The sequence below is a fragment of the Acomys russatus genome, chromosome 25 (assembly GCF_903995435.1).
Source record: "Acomys russatus chromosome 25, mAcoRus1.1, whole genome shotgun sequence".
Classification (NCBI taxonomy): Eukaryota; Metazoa; Chordata; class Mammalia; order Rodentia; family Muridae; genus Acomys; species Acomys russatus.
In genome coordinates this window covers 38150813-38174037 of record NC_067161.1, presented here as the reverse complement: position 1 = coordinate 38174037, position 23225 = coordinate 38150813, and the positions used below count along the sequence as shown (strand labels likewise).

At 46.3% G+C, this 23225-nt stretch overlaps 1 protein-coding gene across 3 annotated transcripts in view; it reads right to left on the bottom strand.

Annotated features, from left to right (window-relative positions):
* The window catches only part of Gria1 (glutamate ionotropic receptor AMPA type subunit 1), a 308069-nt gene that overhangs the window by 26105 nt on the left and 258739 nt on the right, over nt 1-23225 (bottom strand). For all 3 annotated transcript variants that reach the window (XM_051167319.1, XM_051167320.1, XM_051167321.1), the window contains exons 12-13: nt 18496-18694; nt 12063-12310 (exon numbers count right to left, since the gene is read on the bottom strand). In XM_051167319.1, coding sequence (XP_051023276.1) covers nt 12063-12310; nt 18496-18694 — 447 coding nt within the window. The remainder of the gene's footprint in view (nt 1-12062; nt 12311-18495; nt 18695-23225) is intronic.

Genomic DNA, 23225 nt, shown 5'->3' with positions numbered 1-23225 from the left:
CTATCTATCTATCTATCTATCTATCTATCTATCTATCTATCTATCTATCTAATGTATGAATGCTCTAGCTGTATGCACACCTGCAGGCCAGAAGGGGGCATCAAATCACAGTATAGATGCTTGTGAGCCACTGTACGGTTGCTGGGAATTGAACTCAGGATCTCTGGAAGAGCAGGCAGCGCTCTTAACCACTGCACCATCTCTTCAGGCCCTGCCTCTGGTTTTTAGATCTACCCAACAACACCAATAAATTGACTTTTAAAAAAGGTGAACAACACATGCAGCAAACTCTTGCATAGCTCCTCTGAGTGAGGGGTATATAATTCTGATATAAGCTGTTCGATGATTTTGCAATTACATTCCGTGGCCAGTCACGTAGCTCCGATGGTTTTACCCAAGGGAGCCAGTCCCGGTTCCTCTGGAGGAGGAGGCTCACTCATGATCTGTGATCTTAGGATGGGGCCATTCATAAAAGGTTACTAGAGTATCTGGCCTCACTCTTTCTCCAAGAGCTCAACTTGTGGTTACTCCCCATCTTTCTGCCTCCTCAGGAACCTGATTTTGCTCGAGCGGGAGAGCTTTCTGCCTTTGGGTGGATGGGTGGAGGCTGTCTGGCTCTGAGGTGAGTAGCATTTGATTCACCCAGTCTAAAAGGAAACAAAGCCACACTTGTTGACCTGACAGTTCCATCTCATTGCAAAGTGAAAAAGCTGAGTGTGGCCCATCTGAGAGAAGGCACTCTTATCTGGTATGGATCAGAAAGGGATTCGATTCAAGAACTTTTGCACGAAGTGCGCACTGTTCATTTTAGCCCTAAGACTACCTGGTGAAGTTCAAAGCAAGTTCTCACTTGGAAGACTAGGGTAAGGAGTGTCACAGCTATCAAGTAATGGTGGCTGCCACTTTGTGCTTACTGCACTGTGCTAAGCGCCTTGTGTTTATTGGGCTGCGCTGGTTAGTTTTAAAATGCCAACTTGCCAAAGTTTACTCTTGAAGTTATTTTCAGCTGAGGAGTTGTCTGGGTTAGGTTGGCCAGTGTGCATATCTGCTGCGGATGGAGTGTTTTGATTTTTAACTGACCCACCTTGAGTGTGGGTAGCTCTGTTTCATGGGTTGGTCCCTGAACTGTGTAAGGGTGTGAGAGAGCTGGCCGCGTACTGAAAGTAAGTGAGAACAAACTTGTCTCTCTCTGTTCTTGACTGTGGATGGGATGCCACTAGTTGCTTGAGTTCCTGTCCCAACTTCCTTAGTGAAAGACTGTGACCTGGAAGTGTAAACCAAATAAACCCTTTCCTCGCCTAAGTGGTTTTTGGCCAGAGTGTTTGTTTTGTCATCACTGGAACAGAAAACAAACTATGATGCTCACTTAACTGCTTGGGCACAGAATAACCTCTAGCCACCTCCTTCATACGTAGGGAAACTGAGGGCTTGCTGAGGTGAGGTAACCTGCCCAAAGATTCTTGTCTTTATGTAGCAGATCCAGAGATCACCATCAATCCTAACTGTAGTCCTGTTACTTGCTGCCACTTTGCCAAGACCGCAGAGCTATAGTGTGCAAGAGTTTGAACACAGGGCTGATGTACCGCAAAGCACACTTAATTTCAAAGTCCTCAAGCCTCAAGTGGCAGAGCCAGGATGTACATCAGAATCTTCCCTGTCTTGGTCTGCCATCTCAGAACAATCAGAAGACGCAGGGAGTTTAAGATAAAGTCATTGAGACGCTTGCTATTTTTGATGGATGCTAGAAGAAAGCAACATATAATTTGTATACCAGCAGGAGAAAGGCCAGCTCTGGCAGGCAAACCACAGCCTAGGTACAGGGCTGCTCATTTCTCAGGTTGTTCATCTTGGTCTTTCTGCCTCACACTCTCACCTCCCTCTTCTCACTCTCATGTGCTGCCTTTGCCGCTTAGGAGCAGCTCACCAAGTATGGTAACCGTGGAGTTCTAACAAGAGTCCTGTGAGTTGCTTAACCAGGAGGTGGGGCTGTTCCTCCCAATGGCTTGGGAGGTGGTGGTGTTGAGGGCTGAGCCTCTACTGTCTGTTGTTCGCAGTGTTTTTTTTTTTTTTTTTTTCTTCTGAATGCTTTTGAGATGGTGCCTTAAGAACGACAAAGGCAGTGATGTGTAGCAGGTGAGCACTTCCATTAGTGCAGTGGAAGAGGTGTGGAAAACAAGGAAGCCTTTACAATCAGAGTTCATACCTAAGCTCAGTTGCACAGAGCCCTTTGAGAACCTAGGTAAATTATCATCTCCCTGAATGTTAGATTCAGACTGTAACAGGGAAACGGGGGATAGATCAATCACAAGGCCAGGGAAAGACAGTGTTTGAATGCACCCAGGGCACTGCACACACAGGAGCTTTGAGGTCCGTGTGGTACCATCAGTGTAAAGTGATCTGCTTTATGGAGTGGGAAAAACAAACAAACAAACCAAAAGCATATGGAATTTTAGGAGGCATACATTTTGGGGAGGGGGTTAGTTTAAGTCACTATAGGTTAGCAGGAAGACATCATTATATGGTGGATATATATACTTCTGCCCATTTGGAGGTAGGTATATGGCAAGACATGAGCCTATGGGATGGCCCCCATCCAGGGACCCTACATGTGCTCCACAGACAAACTATGCAGAATGGAGCCAAGAGGTCCCTATAGAATTCAGGGTAGAAGCAGGAATCTGCTTTTTTATTTCCACATTCATTGCATTACTCTAAATGTGTGTGTGCATGTGCATGTACGTGTGTGTGTGTGTATATATCTGTTGAAATATATGTATGAAACGATCCCGATCTTTTTATTAGTTGATTTTTTTTTGAGACAGGCTATCTTATAGCCCAGGCAGTCCTTGAACTGATTGTGTAGGTAAGGCTGGCTGTGAATGGCTAATCTTTCTGCCTCCACTACTTGAGGGCTGGGATTATAATAGCGTGCCACAATATGTGGCGGCAATCCTCACTGTCTTGTCACTTTTCTTCACATGTCTATCTCTGAAGAGACATTATTGTCTAATACCAGAGAAGGCATGCTGGAAATGAGGTTGTTTGAGTTGGGAGTCCACCTTAGGGAATCTTGGGTCAATTCTGTCACCTCACTGTGCCTCAGTTTCCCAAACTGTTTGATGAAGGCAAAGACAATATTACATTCACAAGCCACTGTGTGAGTAAGGTGACATACACAGTACTTCTTACAAGTACTTGATGTGCTGAGCTAATTTTTCAATAAACAGCCCTCTCCACATTCTAGGCTTGGACATCTGGGCTAGACACTGCCCTGGTATCCTAAGATGCTTTCTCTGTGCTCTTTGCAGTATGCCCCAGGTGTACTGACCTGAGAAAGCATCTCTTCTTTGGAAAACCTCCACCTTTATTCAAATGTGCTTACAGTTGTATATGCACACACACACACACACACACACACACACACAGAGTCACACAACACACATAAACACACACAAACACACACACTCACATACACACATACTTACAAACACAAATACACTAACACATACACACTTTACATATATTTTCTTTCTTTCTGGCCTCTTCCTTTCCTTTGTCTCTCCTCCTGTCCTCCCCTTTCCTCCTCTCTCTTTATTCATCACCTTCCTTTCCTTTTTTTTCCTCCTCTCAGCTCTTTGGAGGATGGAAGATGTAGACTAGACAACCTCTCAGCCCAGAGCGCTTTGTCTCTGATCAAACCTGACCTGGGTCACTGAGTTCATGAGGTTACCATGACAACACGTATCCCTGGCTACCCATCAGGAGGCAAAGACCAATTGAAAAAGACTGCCATTTCCCTGGGACATACTGTATTTATCCTCAGCAGCAGGGTTCTGCACCAGTACCAAACTATAGGAAGAGAGGCAGATACTTGGGAATGTGGGAGGGAGGGAGAAATGAAATATTAGCGTTTTATTTTTTTCAGCATGTTCCCTGTGGGGGAGGACCACAGATTGTTCTTGGAGAGAGACATTTTATTTCACATGCAGCCAGTCTGTGCAGTGGAGAGGGAGGTGGGCTAGGCGCATGTGGATTTCTGACACAGTGGGTTTTACAGAGAAGGAACAAACAAATTATGTAGACTTAAAGTGACTTTCCATTAGGTCTAATGAGAAGAGGAGAGTAGAAACATTAAGGAGTGTCTTCTGTGATGGGTCCTTTGTGTGTGTGTGTTTATCAGTTTGCTGAAAAAACTTCATAGATGATTATTCAGGGGTTTTTTTTTTTGTTTTTAAAAATTATGACGTGTGTGTGTGCGTGTATGTGTGTGTGTGTGCGTGTGTGCGCGCACACACATACATGCATGCACATGCACACGTGCAGGTGTCAATGAAGGAAAACTTTGTGGAGTTGGGTCTCTCCTTCTACCTTTACATAGGTTCTGATGTGTGTGTGTGTGTGTGTGTGTGTGTGTGTGTGTGTGTGTGTGTGTGTGTGTGTGTTCTAGGAATTGAACTCAGATCACCAGGATTGTGGGGCAAGGCTCTTTCACTATTGAGCCAGCTCTCTGGCCCAATTCCTCTTTTTAAGATAAGAAAGCAGAGGCTTATAATGCTGTGGTGGCCTGGCAAGGCCAGACGCTGGCAAAGTCGCAGACCTAAAACCTGAATTGAGTTATGTGCCTCCAAGGCTGGTGACTACTGTAGCCCTCTGTGTAGGTTCCCCAACAGCCGTGCTGTTATGTGCCACCCTTCTTCCTGCTTGGTCTCTAACACTGGTCTGGCCTTCTCCCTAAACTTTTCTACACCTCATTTGCAGAGCAGAATCCCTGGAGAGCCATTCAGTCTCTCTGTTCCTTGACCCCCACGCTCTGGGCCTGCAGAACTAGACTGTTGGAGGAAACCTGAGAACTTAAAGTCTAGGAAGTCAGTTATTTTTAAAATCAGCCCTCCTGGGAATCTCGATAGACATTGTAATCTGGGCTGAGTCTGCAGAGTGATAGATTGGAGGCCACAGAAGTCACTTGTTTACTGGTTTCCCAATTGTTTTCAGGGACTGTGCGAGTGTCTGGGAGAAGAGAGCTCCTCACAGCCTTCTGCACTTCTCAGATCAGCACCAGGTAAGAAGCAGTGTTGAAAGAAGGCCCCAGAACTGCCCCACAGTCCCCATGTGTGTTGCACCTCACACTTTCCTTCTTGAGTTATGCAGATGATGCCAATCCAGACAGTTCCTGAAAGTGTCGTGAAATGAGAGAATCCTATCTCATGGGAACTCTAGTAAGATGGAAATGTTGTCGAGCAATCCTGAAATTCTCTTATATGGAAGAAAAAAAAGCAGACAGGCATGGTACAGTTAACTTGAGGAGATGGCCTGGCCTCCTCTGTCACCCTGGCTGGTGAGCTAGGAAGCTGGTATCCCTCAAAGCTATGCCTTTCACGACCAGGCATTTCAGAACAAAACCGAGGTGATTCTGTTTGGGGAGCCATTCTTGGCAGCATCACTTGGTATCTGTTCAGTCATTGGTGGTCAACAGCACCAAATCTCTATAAAGGCGACTTCTCACACTATCAACTTTAAAGCAAAGACTATAGTGAGCGCGGAGCCAGCCACTTCTTTCCTGTCCCATCATAAATTGTGACTAAGGTTATTGCCTCCTTCTAAGATGACAACTTTGCAAGTGATGCCTCTGCCTGTGACCCTCCTCTCTCACCTGCTCACATCACAGACCACCTCCAGGTAATGTTTAGAATCAAGGGTCCTCCTGTCACCAGGAAAACAGTAGGTATGTATTTCTGCTCATGATTTCTTCTGGACACTGCATCACTTAGGGGCGGGGTTTCAATTTCTCACCATGACTCCTGCATGTGTATGTTCAGTGTTGTGTGTGGCATGGGTATCAGAAGAGGAGCTGGGAAATGGAATAGCCCAGGGAGTAGATCTTAGACCTTTCTGAATGCTTGTCATTCATGAGGGTGCAGGGAAAAAGCTGCACTGTGCTCTTGTCCCCTTGGCCCAAACGTCTGGCATGGACAAGATGTGACAGAAGACGGAGATGTCATAATCACAGACATCACAGAATCACCCACATAACCACAGTTAGTTAAAGACCAGACGTTGACCAATGTCCTGCTTAGGGTATATAACTCTTAGCAAACCCATTAAACTCCTGGCAGATGGCTCATGAGGGAGAGCCATTAGCTAAGAATTCAACAGAGGCCAATCTAGCATAGATTTCTTGCTTGGGTTTGTAAGTACAGGCCATGTACCTTGACCTAGGAGATTTGAGCACATCATCTTAAATAAAAGGAACTATGTATCCAGTGAAGAGACTGCAGTATAGCCTGGGTACCTACATTTAGTTGGCACCAGAAGGCCTACAGATTATAATTAGTGGATTTACTAATTGCCTTTCCCCTAGTGACTGGCATTGGCCCGTCCATCTTTATCCACAACCCAAGGGTTTTGGAAACATAACTCAGTCCCTTACCCAAGCCCAAGCATGCAGAGACAGCCAACAAACAGCATCGGTTTCAAAGGAATGCCACCTGTCCAGATGGAAAGCCAAGCGTCAAGCTGCCTCCTTTCACCAGAGCATTTGTTTCCAGGACAGGGAGGCAAATGCTGTTCTGTCACCAAGAGTCTCTTAACACACTAAAGGGACCATAATCTGGCTCCTGAGAAGTATAACTGACAGGAGTCTAAGCAACATTTCCTTCCTTCCTTCCTTCCTTCCTTCCTTCCTTCCTTCCTTCCTTCCTTCCTTCCTTCCTTCCTTCCTTCCTCTTTCCCTCTGATATCTTGGTCTTTGTGTCTCTGTCTCTCTGTCTCTGTCTCTCTCTCCCTCTATGTTATATGTACATGCTGTTGTGAATATTTGCACAGGAGCATACACATGTGGAGGTCAGAGGTCAATGTTAGGTGCCTTCTCTACCTTGTTTCTTCAGAGAATGTCTCTCACTGAATCTGGAGCTTGCTGATTTGGCTAGACAGATTGCCTGGCAGTGAACTTCAGGCAGAACTTCCTCCTGTCTCAGTTTCTCAAGCCTTGGATTTTAGGCACATGCTATGTCGTGTTTATGTGGGTTCTGAGAATCGAACTTGGGTCCCTAAGTTTGTGTGACAAGCACTTTACTGACTGAGCTACATCCACATCCCCTAGACATGCATTTTCTGACCGTAGGAGGGAGAAATTCACAATTCATCTTGGAGCAATGGCAGGCTAGAAGGAAAGCTCACTAACGTGGGGAGGTGTGGTGTTATACAAAACAAACGGAGGATTGCTGGGAAGGAGGCACTGGGCCTGGATGGGCTATTGTTGCCCTGGCTTTGATGGAACCATGAAAAACTTGTAACCATGTCCTGAGTATACAGAATCACATTTCTGTAGCTTAAACTTTAAACACTCTCCGGTCTTGTGAGTAACTTAACAGTTGGCAAAAAAAGTGTGATGGTTCAGAGGACAGCCGCTTCCTCCTGGTTTCCATTACAGAATATGGTTTCGTGGGATTAAGGCACCGGATGTAAAGTGGCTGTAGCAGGCAAATGTGTGTCTCTAGGGTTTGGCCCTAAGTGACTCATTGGTATTCGAACCATCTCAGGTGTGAGGCGGAGATGTAGTGGAAACTGGCTAGAGTGTGTATGCATATATTCTTAGCTGCTAAACAACGATCCTTTCCTTTTTTGCATATGTGTGTGGTATGTGTGCATGTGTGTATGTGAGTTTGGTGGGGAGACAGAACATGGGCATGTTGTATGTGCGTGCGTGCGCGTAGGCCGCAAGTTAATGTCAGATGTCTTTCTCAATCACTCCCACTTTATTTGCTGAGGACTCTGGCTGGGCCTGAGTCAATTTTAGCTTTTGTAGATAGTCAGTTTGTCCAGGAGATTCCCCCACCTCTGCCTGAGTGTTGGGATTACAGGTGGCCGCTACCCTGGCTTGGCTTTGCCGTGGCTTTGTGGGAGCTGAACGCCATTCCTCAGGCTTGTGTTCAAGCGCGTACTTTGGTGAGCCAGCCTTCCACATTGATTCCTTCTCACAGAGATGAGAAGCGGAATCCCACACACAGCAAGGGCGTTTCCCTAGCAGGAATGCCGGGCCCCTCTTCTGGCAGCTTTACTCTTGTGTCCTTCTGTCAGGAGTCACGTGATCCATGGCTACCATCAAGCACCACAGAGAGAAAGGAGGCCGGAGAGAGGGCTGGGGAGGGGCTCCCCTGCTATGGGAATTCCCGATGTTCAAGTGGGTCATTGGAGTTCTGTAACCATAGATGACTGAATTTACTATTTTCTATTTTTATTTCTGTGGGGGGAATGTGCACCAATGTGAATTTATGCCCATGTGTGATCTGATGCCTTCTGGCCTGCGAGAACCCTTTGGATTTCTCTCTCCTTTTCTCTTGCTCTCATTCTCAAACTGTAATGGCCTCATCTTTTGCAGAGATATAAACCAAAGAAGGAGGTTTCTCTCTACAGCAGGCTCAGATCGCCGATGCTGACCCCAGGCAGAGTCTTTGAGTGTGGGAAATGCACTGAAGCTATTCAGAGCAAGGGGATCTGATAACCTTTAAGCCAGGGGCTGTCACCATCTTCTGCTGTCAGGGTGCCCAGTGGCTTCTCTGGACTCCAAAAGCTTTATTATTATTTTTTCCTGAGTTGATGGTTGTCAGTCTCGCACCTGCCTGCCTTTGAGAGAGTTGTCAGTCATCCACCCTGGAGCTGCTTTTGAATAAGTCGCAGCCCTGAGCTCTCAGTCAGATTGCCTGGCCTCAAATCTTGTGCACACCTGCTGTCTGTTTTCTTCCGTCTGGACCTTGGTAACATGGGGCTAATGACAGCGCCTAGGGATGGAATGAGCAAGTGTGCATGCCACAGCCAGTGGCTGTTGTTGTAGGAGGAAGGCATTGCGGTGCAGAATACTCAAATTTTAGGTCTGTGTCACTGAAACGCCTGATGCTTTTCAGGCTGTCTTCTTATTCCAGGGCTTGTGTCAGAGGAGGGGCCATTTCATGGCACTGCTGATGGACAGACCACATTGCCTCTTTGTGCCTTGTTGTCAGCTGATGGCCTTGACCACAAAGACTTTAGACATGGGTTTTCTTGAACCCATGACATCCGGTTCTGTACTCAGCATCTTTCTAGGATGATAGTCTGTAAGTTCCCGAAATAGAAATCGTTCCCTCAACAAAGACTACTGTCCGGATCTTGTTGCAAATTGGCCTAAACATGCACAAAGAGCCTTGTGAGTTCTTCAGGACAGCGGGGCCTGATTGCTGGGTACCCGGCTCCCAGTGTTCTCTTAGTAGGCATTTATGTTTAAATCCCTATGACGTCTTTATTGTTTGAACTTCAGGGGAACTAGGTAAAATTCTTTAATGGGTTTTTATTGACATTTGAATAAAGAATATTTTACAAATTTTTTAGAAAACCCCCTCTGGCCTCATGTTCTAGGCTTAGCCCGTCTCCTCCTGTATCTCTTTTTTTGTGTGTGTCATGATTTCTTGTGTTAGTGTCTTCAAGCAGGTTGCTCTTCACCTATACTGCTTGTTAAAACTTTGAAATCTCGGTGTGTGTCTCCGTCTCTCTGTCTCTTGGTCTCTCTGTGTGTCTGTGTCTGCGTGTCTCTGTCTCTCTCTCTCTGTCTCTCTCATTGTGTGTGTCTGTGTCTGTATCTCTTTCTGTCTTTGTCTCTCTCTCTCTCTGTCTCTCTGTCTCTGTTTCTCTCTCTCTCTCTCTCTCTCTCTCTCTGTGTCTCTGTCTCTCTCTCTCTTTCTGTGTGTGTGTGTGTGTGTGTGTGCATGTGAGTACAGATGCCCACTGAGTCCATCAGATCCTCTGGATCTCCAGTTACTGCTGGTTGTGAACACCTGGTACAGTTCTGGGAATTGACCTCTTGGTCTATGACAAGAGCAGAAAGTGCCCTCAAGTGCTGAGCCACCTCTCCAGCTCCTAGACTACTCCCCATCCTCTCCCTTCCCTGAATGTGAAACCTCATTTTGAAGGAAGTGGCCTTGGAGGCATCTCCCCATCGAGGCTCTACCCATGCCCTGACCCAGCTGGACCTTCCTTCCTAGCCGTGTTCAAGGTCTTCTACTTGCCCCCGATGTCCTGTCCTTTTGATGAATTCAGCTGTGGCTTGTTAATCTGTCTTCACAGAGATTGGATGTTTGAATCTGAATTGATGTGTACCATAAATTCTGGAAGAATCCTTCAAAACCTAGCCTGTTCTTAATGTCTACACTTGGAAATCATTGCAGATCAGTTCTTACTTCTCTGATGGTCCCTCTTTGTTCTGCTTCCCACTTTTCTGAGCGACCCTGAAGACTTTTCTCTGATTGCCCCTCCCCATACCAGTACACTAATTCCCCCTTCAATTTCACCTAGCCTGCTATTTACCAAGTACTCGGGTTTTATAGGACGGCTACGCCATTTCTGTAAACTGTAATTCAAACATTATCAAGTGTGCCTGATCTTTAATGAGTGTCCCTTGCTTTTAGAATGTCTCTGGTTGATGTCTTGCTTGTGTTGCTGACTCTGGAGTGCGTGGGATGTTGTGTAATTTGCAACTCTGTCCTACTTAGGGTAGTCCCAGAGTCATTAGTATCTGCTTCTCACTTTGGTTTTGATTTTTTTTTTTTTTTTTTTACCATTTTGGCCCTTGAGAGTTCCTAACTTGCATTTAAAAGGCTGGATGTTATATCCTATCCACCATACCCAGACATCTTACAGTGACAATTTTGTTCCATCTTGTTACTGGAAATAGATGTCCTCGAGGGCCCTTTTTGTAGACGGTCCTAAACTTTCATGATTATTATTAAAGCATTAAGCAATTATAAGCTGTTGAATGTTGGCCTCTTCTCACAATCGTGCAGTTACACGGGAAGGTGCCTTTTTCAGAACAGTGGTGCCAGCTGCTGTGCCAGTGCCTGGGATAATGACGGGACTCGCTGTCCTTTCCATTAATGAGTGAACCGAGGCAGAGTGGCCGTGGCCGTCATGTCACACAGTCTCTCTCTATCCTTCTACAGGCTTTACTAGCCCACCTTGCTCTTCCTGAGAGGGCATCCTTTCCTCAAACACACTGACCCCTTCTGCAGTTAGTAATTTCTCCTGGTGACTGGAGCCTGTGGTTTCATGTCATTCACCCTTAATGTTCTTTTGTCTTTCACCCCTTGCTTCTTATTTATTTATTTTAGCTCTGTCTGGCCTGGAACTCAATATGTAGAGCGGGCTGGCCTTGAACTCACAGGGGTCCTCCTGCCCCTGTCCCTTGAATACTGGGATTGAAAGTATGCACCACCATGTTCAATTTTTAATCTCATTTTTGGCTCATAATTGTCTTGACCTCTGAAAGACTGGGATGTCAATTCTTTCTGTGTAGCTGAGCGAATGTAGGGCTTGGGTGATAAAATGTCTTCCCTTCTGCAGGATAGTAGCAAATTCTAGAATTAGCTCTGCTTTAGCCAATCTGATTGCAAATACGCAGGGCTTGCCTTTAGCTATTTAGAACGAAGAGCAAAGCTTCTTTTTGTGAACACAATATTGACTTTGCCTCTTTGCTGATCAATCCACTTTTGTCCAAGAAGCCTGTGCCAAGGCAGACACACAGACTATATTAACTTGGACCTATTCATTAGGAGGTACTTTGACTTGAGCATTTCGTAAAGCTCAGACAACTAGGCTTTTCATTTGGACAATGTGTTTCTGCTTTTTGAGAGACACATTACAAACCATTTCCTGTTGGAGTCCAAATGGCTGGAGAACCCTGTTTATGGCTGAGTTGGATTCAGGGTCTCTAATAAGGGATGGAGCGTCGCAGGTCACAAGACATAGAAGCACAGGGGTTACCAACATCTAACACTTAAGGAGTGAGGTGGAGAGCAAGGCACAGGGAAGGGCACACGGGGGCAGCAACATCGAAAAGCAAGCTGAGGCCCCCAGGTCAGTTTCCAACCTCAGGACTGAAGGTCACAGGTGGCTGGAATCTTCCAGGCCCCACAGGCATTTCCGAAGATCTCTTCTTGGAGGCTTGTATTATGCATGGGGGCCTGTGGTAAACGCAGCAGCTTCGTTCCTGAGATGGGGAGGGCAGAGGGAGCACGAAGGAAACAGATCTGGGTACTTACCTCAGGGCGGACCCCTTGGGTGTCGCAATGCCATAGCCTTTGGAATCCAGGTTACCTCCCACTTTCATGGTGTCGCAGGGCCTGCGCTGCTCAATGTACTCATTCATCGTGGACTCCAGGAGGTAGGCGTATTTGCCTTTAGACTTTCTCACTCTGATCATGCCCTCCTCTGTGGTCCGGACAAACACAGAGGGCTCTGCAGACTTCATGTACGTCCACATCTTCTCAAACACAGCGATTTTAGACCTCTGCCAGGGGACAGGAACAAAGCCAGGGTTAAGGCAGTGGCGATGCTTGAATCGGGGGTCGGCACACACATCGACGAAGAGCTGAGTGGAGCTTGATCACACATTCATGAGCCAGATCAGCTTAGGAAGAAAACAAATTATGAGTGATTGCAAAATAAGAGCCTCTAATTAGTACCAGTAGGTTCCAAGGTACAAATATCTTGTAAATACAGAATGAACAGAGTATTTCAGAATCATTTAATTACATCTGGGCAATTATACTCTTTCTAAATAGGGGAAAGATAAGCAACCAGGTCCCTGTCTATCTTTGAAAGACGTTGTAGAACTTGTCTATAGTTCAACAGGGGTGCATGTATAATGCCCCAAAGCAGAGGGTTGAATGTCAGCAGGATTTGACTTTACTTACTACTATAAAAACGTAAAAAAGCCCCCCAAAACAACATAAAAACAAAAAACACTTAAAAACAAACAAACAAACACACACACACAATAGCACCAATAAAAACCCTTCTTCCCTATTACGAGACCTGCCCCCCAGATATCAGTTGCCTGATAGAGCATATAGCGTGTGTGGTGTGGTTGGAATGAGAATTATCGCTCAAAGCCTGTGGAATTTGAACACCTGGTGTCCAGTTGGTGGTACTATATGGGAAGGTTTAGGAGGTGTAGTGTTGTTGGTGGAAGTGCATCCCTGGGTATGGCCCCTGAGAGCTTTTAAAGCCTTCTGATACTTCCAGCTCTCTGTGCATTGTGTGTACCGATGGGGATTTGAACTCTCAGCTTCCTGCTCTTGCCACCACATATGTCTGCTTGCCCACCCCCCTCCACCTTGATGGACTCTTATCTCTTTGGAACTGTAAGCCCAGATAAACATTTCATTCTATAAATTGCCTTGGTCATGGTGTTTTATCACAGTAACAGAAAAATAATGCATACACCATGAGACCCAGTACTTTCATCTCCTTACATTTGAAAGGCCTCCAAACTGGGGATAAGGAGCTTGCTCAGTTGGTCAAGTGCTTGCTTTTTAAGAATGGGTCTGAGAGCGTATCCCTTGTACCCCTATTAAGAAAAAGTTCCTGAGCCGGGCGTGGTGACTAACTAGGGCTCTTACCAGTGCATGGTCCAGGATGCAGACATGCTCTCTGCTCTCTCATGTCACAATTTTAGCAGCTTTTAATTTTGAATTTAAATTTAATTTTAATTTTTAAAAAAGGAAGTTCTTTTTCCCAAGGGGATGTTAAGGGTATTGGAATCTGGCTTTTGGTTTTTATTTTCCCTTTGTGTGTGTATGCTTTGTGGGAGAGGGTGTCCACATTCCTCTGTCCCTATCTTGTTGAGCCCAGAGGTCAATATCTGTGCCTTCCTAGTTGCTCTCCACCTTATCTTCGGAGACAGACTCTCCTTAAATCTGGAACTCACCACCCAGTTAGACTGGCTGCCTAGAAGGCTCCAGAGATCTTCCTATCTCTACCTCCTAGCCACTGGAGTTAGCACCTATGTTGCCACAGTTTTTTATGTGGTGATGCTATCTGATCTCATGCTTGTGCACTGAGTGCCTAAGCCACGGATGTACATCTCCAGGCTCAAGGCTTTGGAAATGGACAAGTGCTAGCTGCATAGTGAAGTATTAAAATAAGGAAAAAGACAGTTACTAAAAATGTCATATGACCAGCATCTCTGTCCCTATATAGATCACATTTATTTAACACAGAATCATTATTATACATGCAACATTGTTTTTGGCTACATGAAGTGTCAGGTTTATTTTCTCAATGTCAAGAATATCAGATGTAGATGGCATCTTAATACACAACTGTCACTTTGGCTAACTGAGCTGTAAAATATTTAGGACCCAGAAAATTTATAAGTTTTGAGTTAAAAATACTGGAAATAGTTAATTAGAATCTCAAGGAGGCATTTGGTATGAGTTTAATTTGCAACATTCTCTCATTAGTCAAACATCTCATTTCTCCATAGAGAGGTTTGGAGAAGACATTGGGCCAGGTGAGAGGAACCTAGATTCTATGCTTAGTTTTACCTGTAAATCTTGGTTTGTTTTCTAGACTACTTCTCTTCCGGCCTCTGTTTCCTCCTTTTATTTCATGTTTTTTTTTTTTTTTTTTTTTGCTTTGCATTGTTTTTATTTGTTTGTTTGTTTGTTTTGTTATTGTTTTTTGGTTTTTTTGAGACAGGGTTTCTCTGTGTAGCCTTGGCTGTCCTGGACTCCCTTTGTAGACCAGGCTGGCCTAGAACTCACAGAGATCTGCCTACCTCTGCCTCCCTGGGTGCTGGGATTATGGGCATGCGCCACGCATATCAAATCGAGGCATGTCAGGGTACTCCATACTCTCTTACATGAAACAGGGAAATGCATATATTCTAGTCAGGACCAGATGATCTTCCAGGCATACAACCAACAACACACACAGCAGGACGAGTGTAAGATGCAATTTGACCTGACAGGATGGCGCAGCAGGGAACAGGCTACGGACAGGCAGAGCTGAGCAACCCCATGGCAGCAATCTGCAGAAAATCACCATGTCCTCTCAGCCACAGCCCCAAAGCCTAGGCTGTGCTCACAGGTGCTCAGAGATCACCAGGACAACCTAATCTCCAGGAACTCAAGTGGCGTATGAGTGAGAGAGAGGCCCGGAGACATGGCAGGGTGTCTGTTCTTAAATCTGTCCTGCACAGCTCCCACCGCCTTGCACACGTCTTAATTAAGCAGTCCATGGAGAATTCAGTGACTCTGGATGGGGCTGTCATGGGAACTAGAAACTAGATTCCTCTGAGGTGGGGTGAGGAATTTTGTGGTTTGCTTACCCCCTTTTCTGCCTAGTGGGAGTGGAGAGTGATGTCTCCCTACCCACCAAGGTCTTGGTCAGTCACAGACATGCAAGGGCTCATGGGACATCTCTTAGCAGTGCTCTTTTGTAGGTAAAGAAACTGGGCACTGGGGTGCAGCAATGAGAGCTCTGCCATGGTGTCTTGCAAAGAGAAAAGCCCTGAACTCCTGGTGCTTTTCCTCTCTGCCGACCAGCTTCCTCTCTCATTATATGACTTGCTAGCCACAGGCGCTTCAGCAAGTGACATAACCTTTCCAAGACTCACTGTTTCTCTTTGAACAGTGGTGTTAACAATTCCCTTGGACATGTTGCCATGGAGACAATGCACAAACATAGGTAAATGCTAGCCCAGTGCCTGGCATGAAGAGAGCGCTTAGTTGGTGAGATTACTATGAGTATTTGTGTCTTTTTTTTTTTCAGGGTTACTTTAGTGCTGGAGTGCTCCGAGCATGGCTTGCCAGGTACCTTATTGGCAACAGGCAGCGGCTACTTTGTGACAAAGGGCTCGTGGAGGGCCAGGGGACCCCTGCTTTTCCACATGTTCTATCCGCCCTCGACATAGAGGCTTTATGGCGTCCACTGGCCTTCACGTATTCTTCCCTTCTTGTAGTATTTAACTGTTCTCTTCTGACAGGGACGATTTCCTTCCGTAGACCATCCTATCTATCAGGGAAACAGCACCTTCCCTGTTTCCCCAGGAAACAGCCAGAGTTGGAGCCCGACACAAAGCAGCCCCTTTTGTAAGCAGTCAGGGTTACAGGCTCAAGGAAATAATATTGTCTCTATGGACTGGCAGTCAGCTCAGAAAGTGCAGAGAGCCTATGCAGTGCGCTGTCTGATGAGTGAGTGCAGGGCCTAAAATCCGAATAGCTCTGACTCAAGTTGGCCCATCACTAGCCCTTGTTCTTTTTACTTCCATGTTACTCCTCCTTGGAACCAGCTGGAGCCCCACCCCCAAGGCTTCCTTGAACCTGAGCCTGGTCGCTGGATCTACCAACAGAGCGGAATTCCTCAGGTACATCCAAATTAATGAACCAGATTCATCCCAACTGGATGACTAATTTACACACAGCCTTCTTCCTAGAGTAGGAAAGCCTCCAACCTGGCGCTGCTTAGCAACCCACGCAGGGAACTGTTTCTCTACCTCCCAATAAACCTCACTTGCTTTCTCTTTTCGTACCATTTCATCTGTCACTCTTTGGAGTCACGAGACAATGAACTCAGAAGCCACTGGCTAGGGAGGACCTTGGTGGCCACCATGAATGAGAATTCCTGGAAAGGAGGAGTCTGCAAAGGCGGAGAGACTGACTAGAAGTATGGTGATGTGGAGCCGGAACACTGCAGGTCGGGAGCCTAGTTACATCCTATCTTGGTCTAGTTTTAGCCTATTGAATAGCCCTCATTTGGGTTATACCTAACATCCTTTCACTAAGATACAAAGCTGCACCTAACATTCTAACAGATACTTCCCCTTTGGAAATGTATTGACGGAACTCTAGGTTTCCATAACCCAAATGTCTAAGACTGTCATTACATGACAGGTAAGGCCTATAGCTGAGATTTCTCTGCTTTGCTGTAACCGCCTACTTAATGTTCCCACCAATGCATTTGAAAAGTATCTTGACTTAAGAATTCCTTAGTTCTGTTACTACAAAAACTTCCACGTTTGGGGGTGACCCAAGTCTGTGTTCCCAGGCCATGGTGACTCATATTTGGCTCCAGAATTAACTGTCTCTTATTCCTTTTGCGGTAAGAGTTGTGTTTCTTGTGTTGACACCACCAAGTTTCTGACCCTAACGCATGGAGTCCACCAAGAGTCAAGAAAGGCTCTTTTGCTCACAGAGAAGCCCTAACAGGAGGGGAAACTACAAGTCCCAGGTGTGAGCCTTGTCCACACACTTCCTAAGTCATTCCTTATAAGACTACAGACCCTGGAGAGCAGGGGTGGCGTCGTGTTTCCTGTCTGTCTAGACTAGTAGAGGGTTAGGGGTCTGAGCTGACCCTGGAGATCTGAAGCGTCTACAGATGTAGAAGTCCATTTCTCAGGGGTTTTTAGTCAGCCGAGAAGTGTTCAGGCTGTGGCCACCTAAAGGAATGTTCTCCTTACACCTGCTGTAAGACAAAAGGCTAGCCCCATCAGAACTTGCCGAGACTGTGGCTCTCTAAGACTCCTTGGGTGCCTGCTCCAGGAGAAGAGCAGCCACCCTAAGTCCCACTTCTCCAAAAGAGCTGATAGGCTCAGGACATTGGGGGGGGGGGCTACAGGTGGAACGTTCCCTACTTGTAAGACAGATACACCTCCTCCCCACAGGGACCCCTCCTCTCAACCTCCTCCTCAACTTCTCCTTAGCTCCTCCCCACTGTCCCACCTCCTCTAAGTCAGACATCAACAAGACTTTATCCTCCCTCCTTTGAAACTCCCTTGCCACCTGGGTATCAGAGACAGCCTGATAACAAGGAGTTTGCACTATGCATCTCCGACCTGGAATAAGACCACCCCTTTCTGAGTCCTATAAGAAGAGACCAAAATTCTGCCTCAGGGATCTGAACTTTTTTTTAGATCTCCTACCATGCTGTCTGCCTATAGCTTTAATAATTCTTCTAATGATCTTTCACCCAAAAGGACAGCACATCTCAGTCGTCCTCGTGAGCCCCCAAACCCAAGAGCTTTCTCTGAGTTGCTGAGATTTGCATGAAGGTAGGCAATTACCTTGCTGCCTGTAATCTCATTTCCCTTTCTATCATCTATCTCTCTCTCTATCATCTATCTGTCTGTCCATCTATTCATCAGTCTGTCTGTCCATCCATCCATCTATCATCTATATCTATCTATCTATCTATCTATCTATCTATCTATCATCTATCTGTCTGTCCATCTGTCTGTCCACCCATCCATCCATCTATCTATCATCTATCTGTCTGTCCATCTGTCTGTCCACCCATCCATCCATCTATCTATCATCTATCTGTCTGTCCATCTGTCTGTCCACCCATCCACCCACCCATCCATCCGTCCATCCGTCCATCTATCTATCTATCTATCTATCTATCTATCATCTATCTGTCTGTCCATCTGTCTGTCCACCCACCCATCCATCTACCTATCATCTATCTGTCTGTCCATCTGTCTGTCCACCCATCCACCCATCCATCTATCTATCTATCTATCTATCTATCTATCTATCTATCTTGTGGTGGTTAGGAAGGAATGCACAGCTTCCCACACACTTCCACCATGGAGCTCCTCCCACCCAGCCCCCACACTCTTTAGTGAAAAGGGAAGTGGAGTGGACTGATTCCCTTCTGAGGAGGCCTCACGAGTAGGGATGCCCTTACCCTGAAGAACTCCTTAGTAGAGCCTGCCTCCAGTGTCCCATAAGCAATTTCCGTTTGCTTTGCCAGGTCTTCTGCACTCTCAATGGGAGACACCATCCTCTCCACAGTCAGGAAGGCGGCCAGGTTGGCTGTGTACGAGGAGATGATGATCAGAGTGAAGAACCACCAGACACCGCCGACGATGCGTCCAGACAGGGACCTGCAGGCCAGAGGGGACAGGGTCAGAGGCGTGGCCATCAATCACAGAAGGCCCTGGAGAGGAGCAGGGAGCCAGCAACATTCTCTCAGCAGAGCTGTCAAGCTGACCACACTCCTTGCTCCATAAGGAAGAAGTGAGATTTCAAACGTTAGAAGGCTGCCGCGCTTCCTTCCTTGTCGTGATAAAGAGCTGTGGGGTCTCTGCCCTCGGGTGACAATGCGCACAGGCATATCTTCACACTCGACTTACATGGACAGACACTCCAAGACATGTCAGCAACGACACGGATGTGTCAGCCCTTGCCCACAAGAATCTTAGACATGTGAAAACATCCTTGAAATGCAGTCACACCTACATAGAATATTGGTACAAATGCAGCCAAATAAATGCAACTTCACACTGGCACGCACACACACACACACACACACACACACACACACACACACACACACACACTTGATGGGCTTGAAAATACTAATTGATAGCTATTTCATCTTCTCTTTATTGTCCCAGGATGGTGTCACAGAAGGAGGGGGGAGGAAGCCTGTATTGGATAAATAGTCAGAATGAGAACAATCATACTTCAGTCACCGTGGAGAGATAGGCAGTCCCTTCAGCCAAGACAGAGATGTTTTCTTTTAAAAAGGTTAAGCTGAGAGTGATGGTGCACACCTGTGATCCTACTATCATTCCGCAGGTAGAGGCAGAAGGATCAAGGTCAAGTTCATCTTGGCCACACAGTGAGTTCTAAGCCAGTCTGGACTACCGAAGAGCCCTTTTCAACAAATAAGCAAGCAAGCAAACAAACAAACAAACCAAAAAGGAAAGAAAGGAGCTAATACACAAGATGAAGCTTTCTTTGATGTTTCCACGGTCCCTTTCTTGTGCTCCAAATCATGACTGGAAAGTTGACTAGCAAACAAGACACAGTGGCCTCTCTGATTCTCTTGGGCATCTCTCAGTGCAGGCTTCACAATGACCCCACAGGGGGGTTGTGAACTGTCCTCAGGGACTTTGGACTTGTGGACTTTGGAACCATCCCAGCAGGAATGAAGACACTGCCAAGGACATACTTGTGTTCTATCAGACAATTGAATTGCATGCTGGGGAAAGGAAAGCCTGGGATCCCCCAGTGCCAGCCAGAAGAGGAGGAGGAGCTTGTCTCCCAGGAAGAGATTTCCCACACTTCTGACACTGTGAGAGAGACTAGGGCTGAGACTGTGATGGATGGGGCCACACTGAGCAAGTCCTCTCATCTAGCAGACCTGTACACCTATGTTTAAACCTAAATACCACGCTCAAACTCTAAAGAGAAAAACTAGGGGAATAAAACACCTCTTTTTTCCTACTCCCAATGTGACCACATTGAATGCATCTCTTCTCTTTGCTTTTTGCGTTTACTTGCTCTTTTAGTTGGTATATTGAGGATGGGTGGTGGAGACTGGCTTGGTTGGGCTACCAGAGCCCAGATCTGACCACAACCACTTTGTGTGATTCTTAGGCAGTGTGATGGATAATATTGATTGTCAGCTGGGCAGGATCCAAGCAGACAAGGCATCTGGGAATGTCTACGAGGGGGTTTCTATTGGGTTAAGGGGGGAGACCCATCCCGAATGTGGGCATCATCTCTGCTTCCTGACTGTGGGTGCGATGTGAACAGCTGCCTCACATTCCTGTTTCCCAGGCCTCTCCTCCTCGCTGCTTCCTCCCTGCGCCTTACCCTCCATGTTGAACTGGACCTTCTGTGTAAGCCCAAGCAAACCTTCCTCCCTTGAGCTGCCTTGGCCCCAACAAGAAGCGTAACAAAGGGATGAAGTAGAGGACCCTGGTCAGAAGAGTGAACTCTGGGCTAGACAAAACATGTGGAGCCCTGACTTCTTTTATTGTGAGTACAACTTTGGACAAGCCAACTGGTCTCTTTGTCTATGTCTTCATGACAGGAAGGAAGGATGTGGCTCATCTGGAGAGCATGTTCAGGAGTGAAGAGGCAAGTGGAAGGCATAGAAAGTAGTCTAGTACCAGCAACACAGTGAGCAGTTCTGGGTGGTCATGCAAGCACTGCCAGGTAGAGGCGTGTGGACAGTGTGGGGAGGCCAGGGTAAAGGTCAGGGGTGTGGAGCCTTTGTGTTGTCCTTCTGGAAAGCCCACTCTGAGTGTAAGCAGAGAGTGGGAAGTTATCAGCAGACACCAGCTTTTGTACCAGTAGCTTCAACTCAACACCATGTCTGACAAGGAGACTGATCTAGACTGCCCCTTTTCTTTAAAAGCATGTCCGGTTATCTCTGTGAGGAAGGGGAAATAAGGAACACTTCCTGGGCCCTTCATTTAGCTAAGCTTGAGAGGTCATGGGGCGTGATCTATCTCCCCTTGTTTTTGATTTCAAATAGCTATTTTTAAAAAAAGGTCTAGGAAAGAGAGCTTTGAGGTCCTGGCTCTAAGACCCTGACTCTGAATTGCAGGGAAACAACATCCATCTTGCTCAGTTCTTATCTGAGCTTTGTCTACAAAGGGATGCCCAGAGTGAGGTGATGGGCTCTGGCCAAACTGGCTGGCTCCACTGATGAAGCAGCTGCATCTAAGATGTGTGTTTCTGTGGGCTGGTTGCAGCACATTACCAATTGACTGCCACTCCCCTGGCAGAGGTTGTAGTGACTAATTTTTAACTGTCCCAGCTGCTGATGACTGCTGTAGCTCTCCAGCTGGGAATGGCCCATGGGTAGAAGCTGGGGGTTGGACAGCCTATGTCTCTGAAGGCCAATGCATTGATCCATCACCTGCAGAGCTCTGATTTACAGAATAATGCCATTTCCCATTTGGGTAGACTATACAAGAGCAGTCTAGCCACAGTTTGTAAAGTAATGGATCGGTATTAATAGATCCGCTCACTCATTTGCTTATGACTTATTCCTTGTATTAACTTGCCTTTCTGTTGTGATAAATGCCATGACTCAAAATAACTTGAGGAGGAAGTGCATGCCACCACACCCAACTTCTTACATTCGTTCTGGAGGTCAATTATGCTTGTGTGTCAGGCAAGTGCTTTACCAGCTGAGCTGTCTCTCTAGCCTCATATAGATCCTAGCCCCATCTGCATCATTTAAAACTATAAACAGGTTCATGATACTCCCTGCCCCTATTTAAAAACCAATCGTGGTTAGAAAATAAAATGTAAATATTTTTACCAAGGCTTGTGAGACACCTTCTGATTGACCCAGCTCTAATGACTTCCAAGTGGGCACGCTCCTCCATCACTTTGTGCAGTTTTGAGCCCCACAACAAAACCTTCCCCACTGTGGCAGTTTGAATAAGAATGGACTTCATGGGTTCCTGTATTTTAATATTTGGTCTCTCATTAGTAGAAGAGTTTGGGAAGGTTTGGGAGATGTGGCCTTGAAGGAGTAAGTGTATCACTGGGGATGGGCTTTGAGGTTTCAAAAGCCCACACCACATACATACCCCTCCCCTCTACTCTCTCTCTCTCTCTCTCTCTCTCTCTCTCTCTCTCTCTCTCTCTCTCTCTCTCTCTCTCTCCCTGCTGCCATGCTCCCCCCTGGGATGGTCAATGGCCCCTAACCATCTGGTACCCTGACCCTCAAATTAAACGCTTTCTTTTATAAGTTGCCTTGCACAGGATTGTCTATTCACAGCAATACAGCAGTAAGTAAGACACTCACTTCAGGACATTTTTGCAGGTGGCCCTCTACCAGGGACCTAATTCCTTGAAATTGCCCCAAAGCTGCTTCTGGAAGCCCTTTCCTGGAGGTTTCTGTTCTAATGCCACCCACTTTCACACACCCTTGTGGAGAGGTGTTGTTTTAGCCTCCCCCTTCTCTCATGGCTTTTTTTTGTTGCAGTGCTTATTAAAGTTGAAGTGATATTTGTATGGTCACATAGACAGGTTTTCTGACTCTGTGGCCATCTGTCTCCCTGTCTGGAGAGGTCTTATTGGTGTCACTTCTTGCTCTGTCCCCAGCATGCTGCTTAGTGCCTGGCAGAGAGCATATAATGAAAAGATGAAAGATAATCCATGTTTTCTCAGGGCTGACTATATAACACAGCGAGATGGGAAATATCTAAGAGGTTTCAACTCAGGGAATTGACTTAATAGAAGAGGCAAGGACGCACATACACAGAAGCCCCTTTGGTGCCTAGGGTGAAGGGTACAGGAGGGTTTACTTTATTTTACACTTCCTGATCACAGTCTGAATCCAGAAAACTTGGGCAGGAACCCAAGGCAGGAACCTGGAGGTGGGAGTTGATGTAGAGGCCATGGAGGAGAAATGCTGCTTACTGGCTTGTTTTTCATGGCTTGCGTTGCCTGCTTTCTTAAATAAACCAGAACCGCCAGCTCAGAGGTAACAGCAGCCACAGGGAGCTGGACCCTCCCACATCACTCATGAATCAAAAAAATGCACCACAGGCTTGCCTACAGGCCAGTCTGGTGAGGGCACCTTCTCAAGGGAGGTTCCCTCTTCCAAAATAATTCTAGATAATACAGGAGTTGACATTTGGCGATGGGGAGGCATTTCCT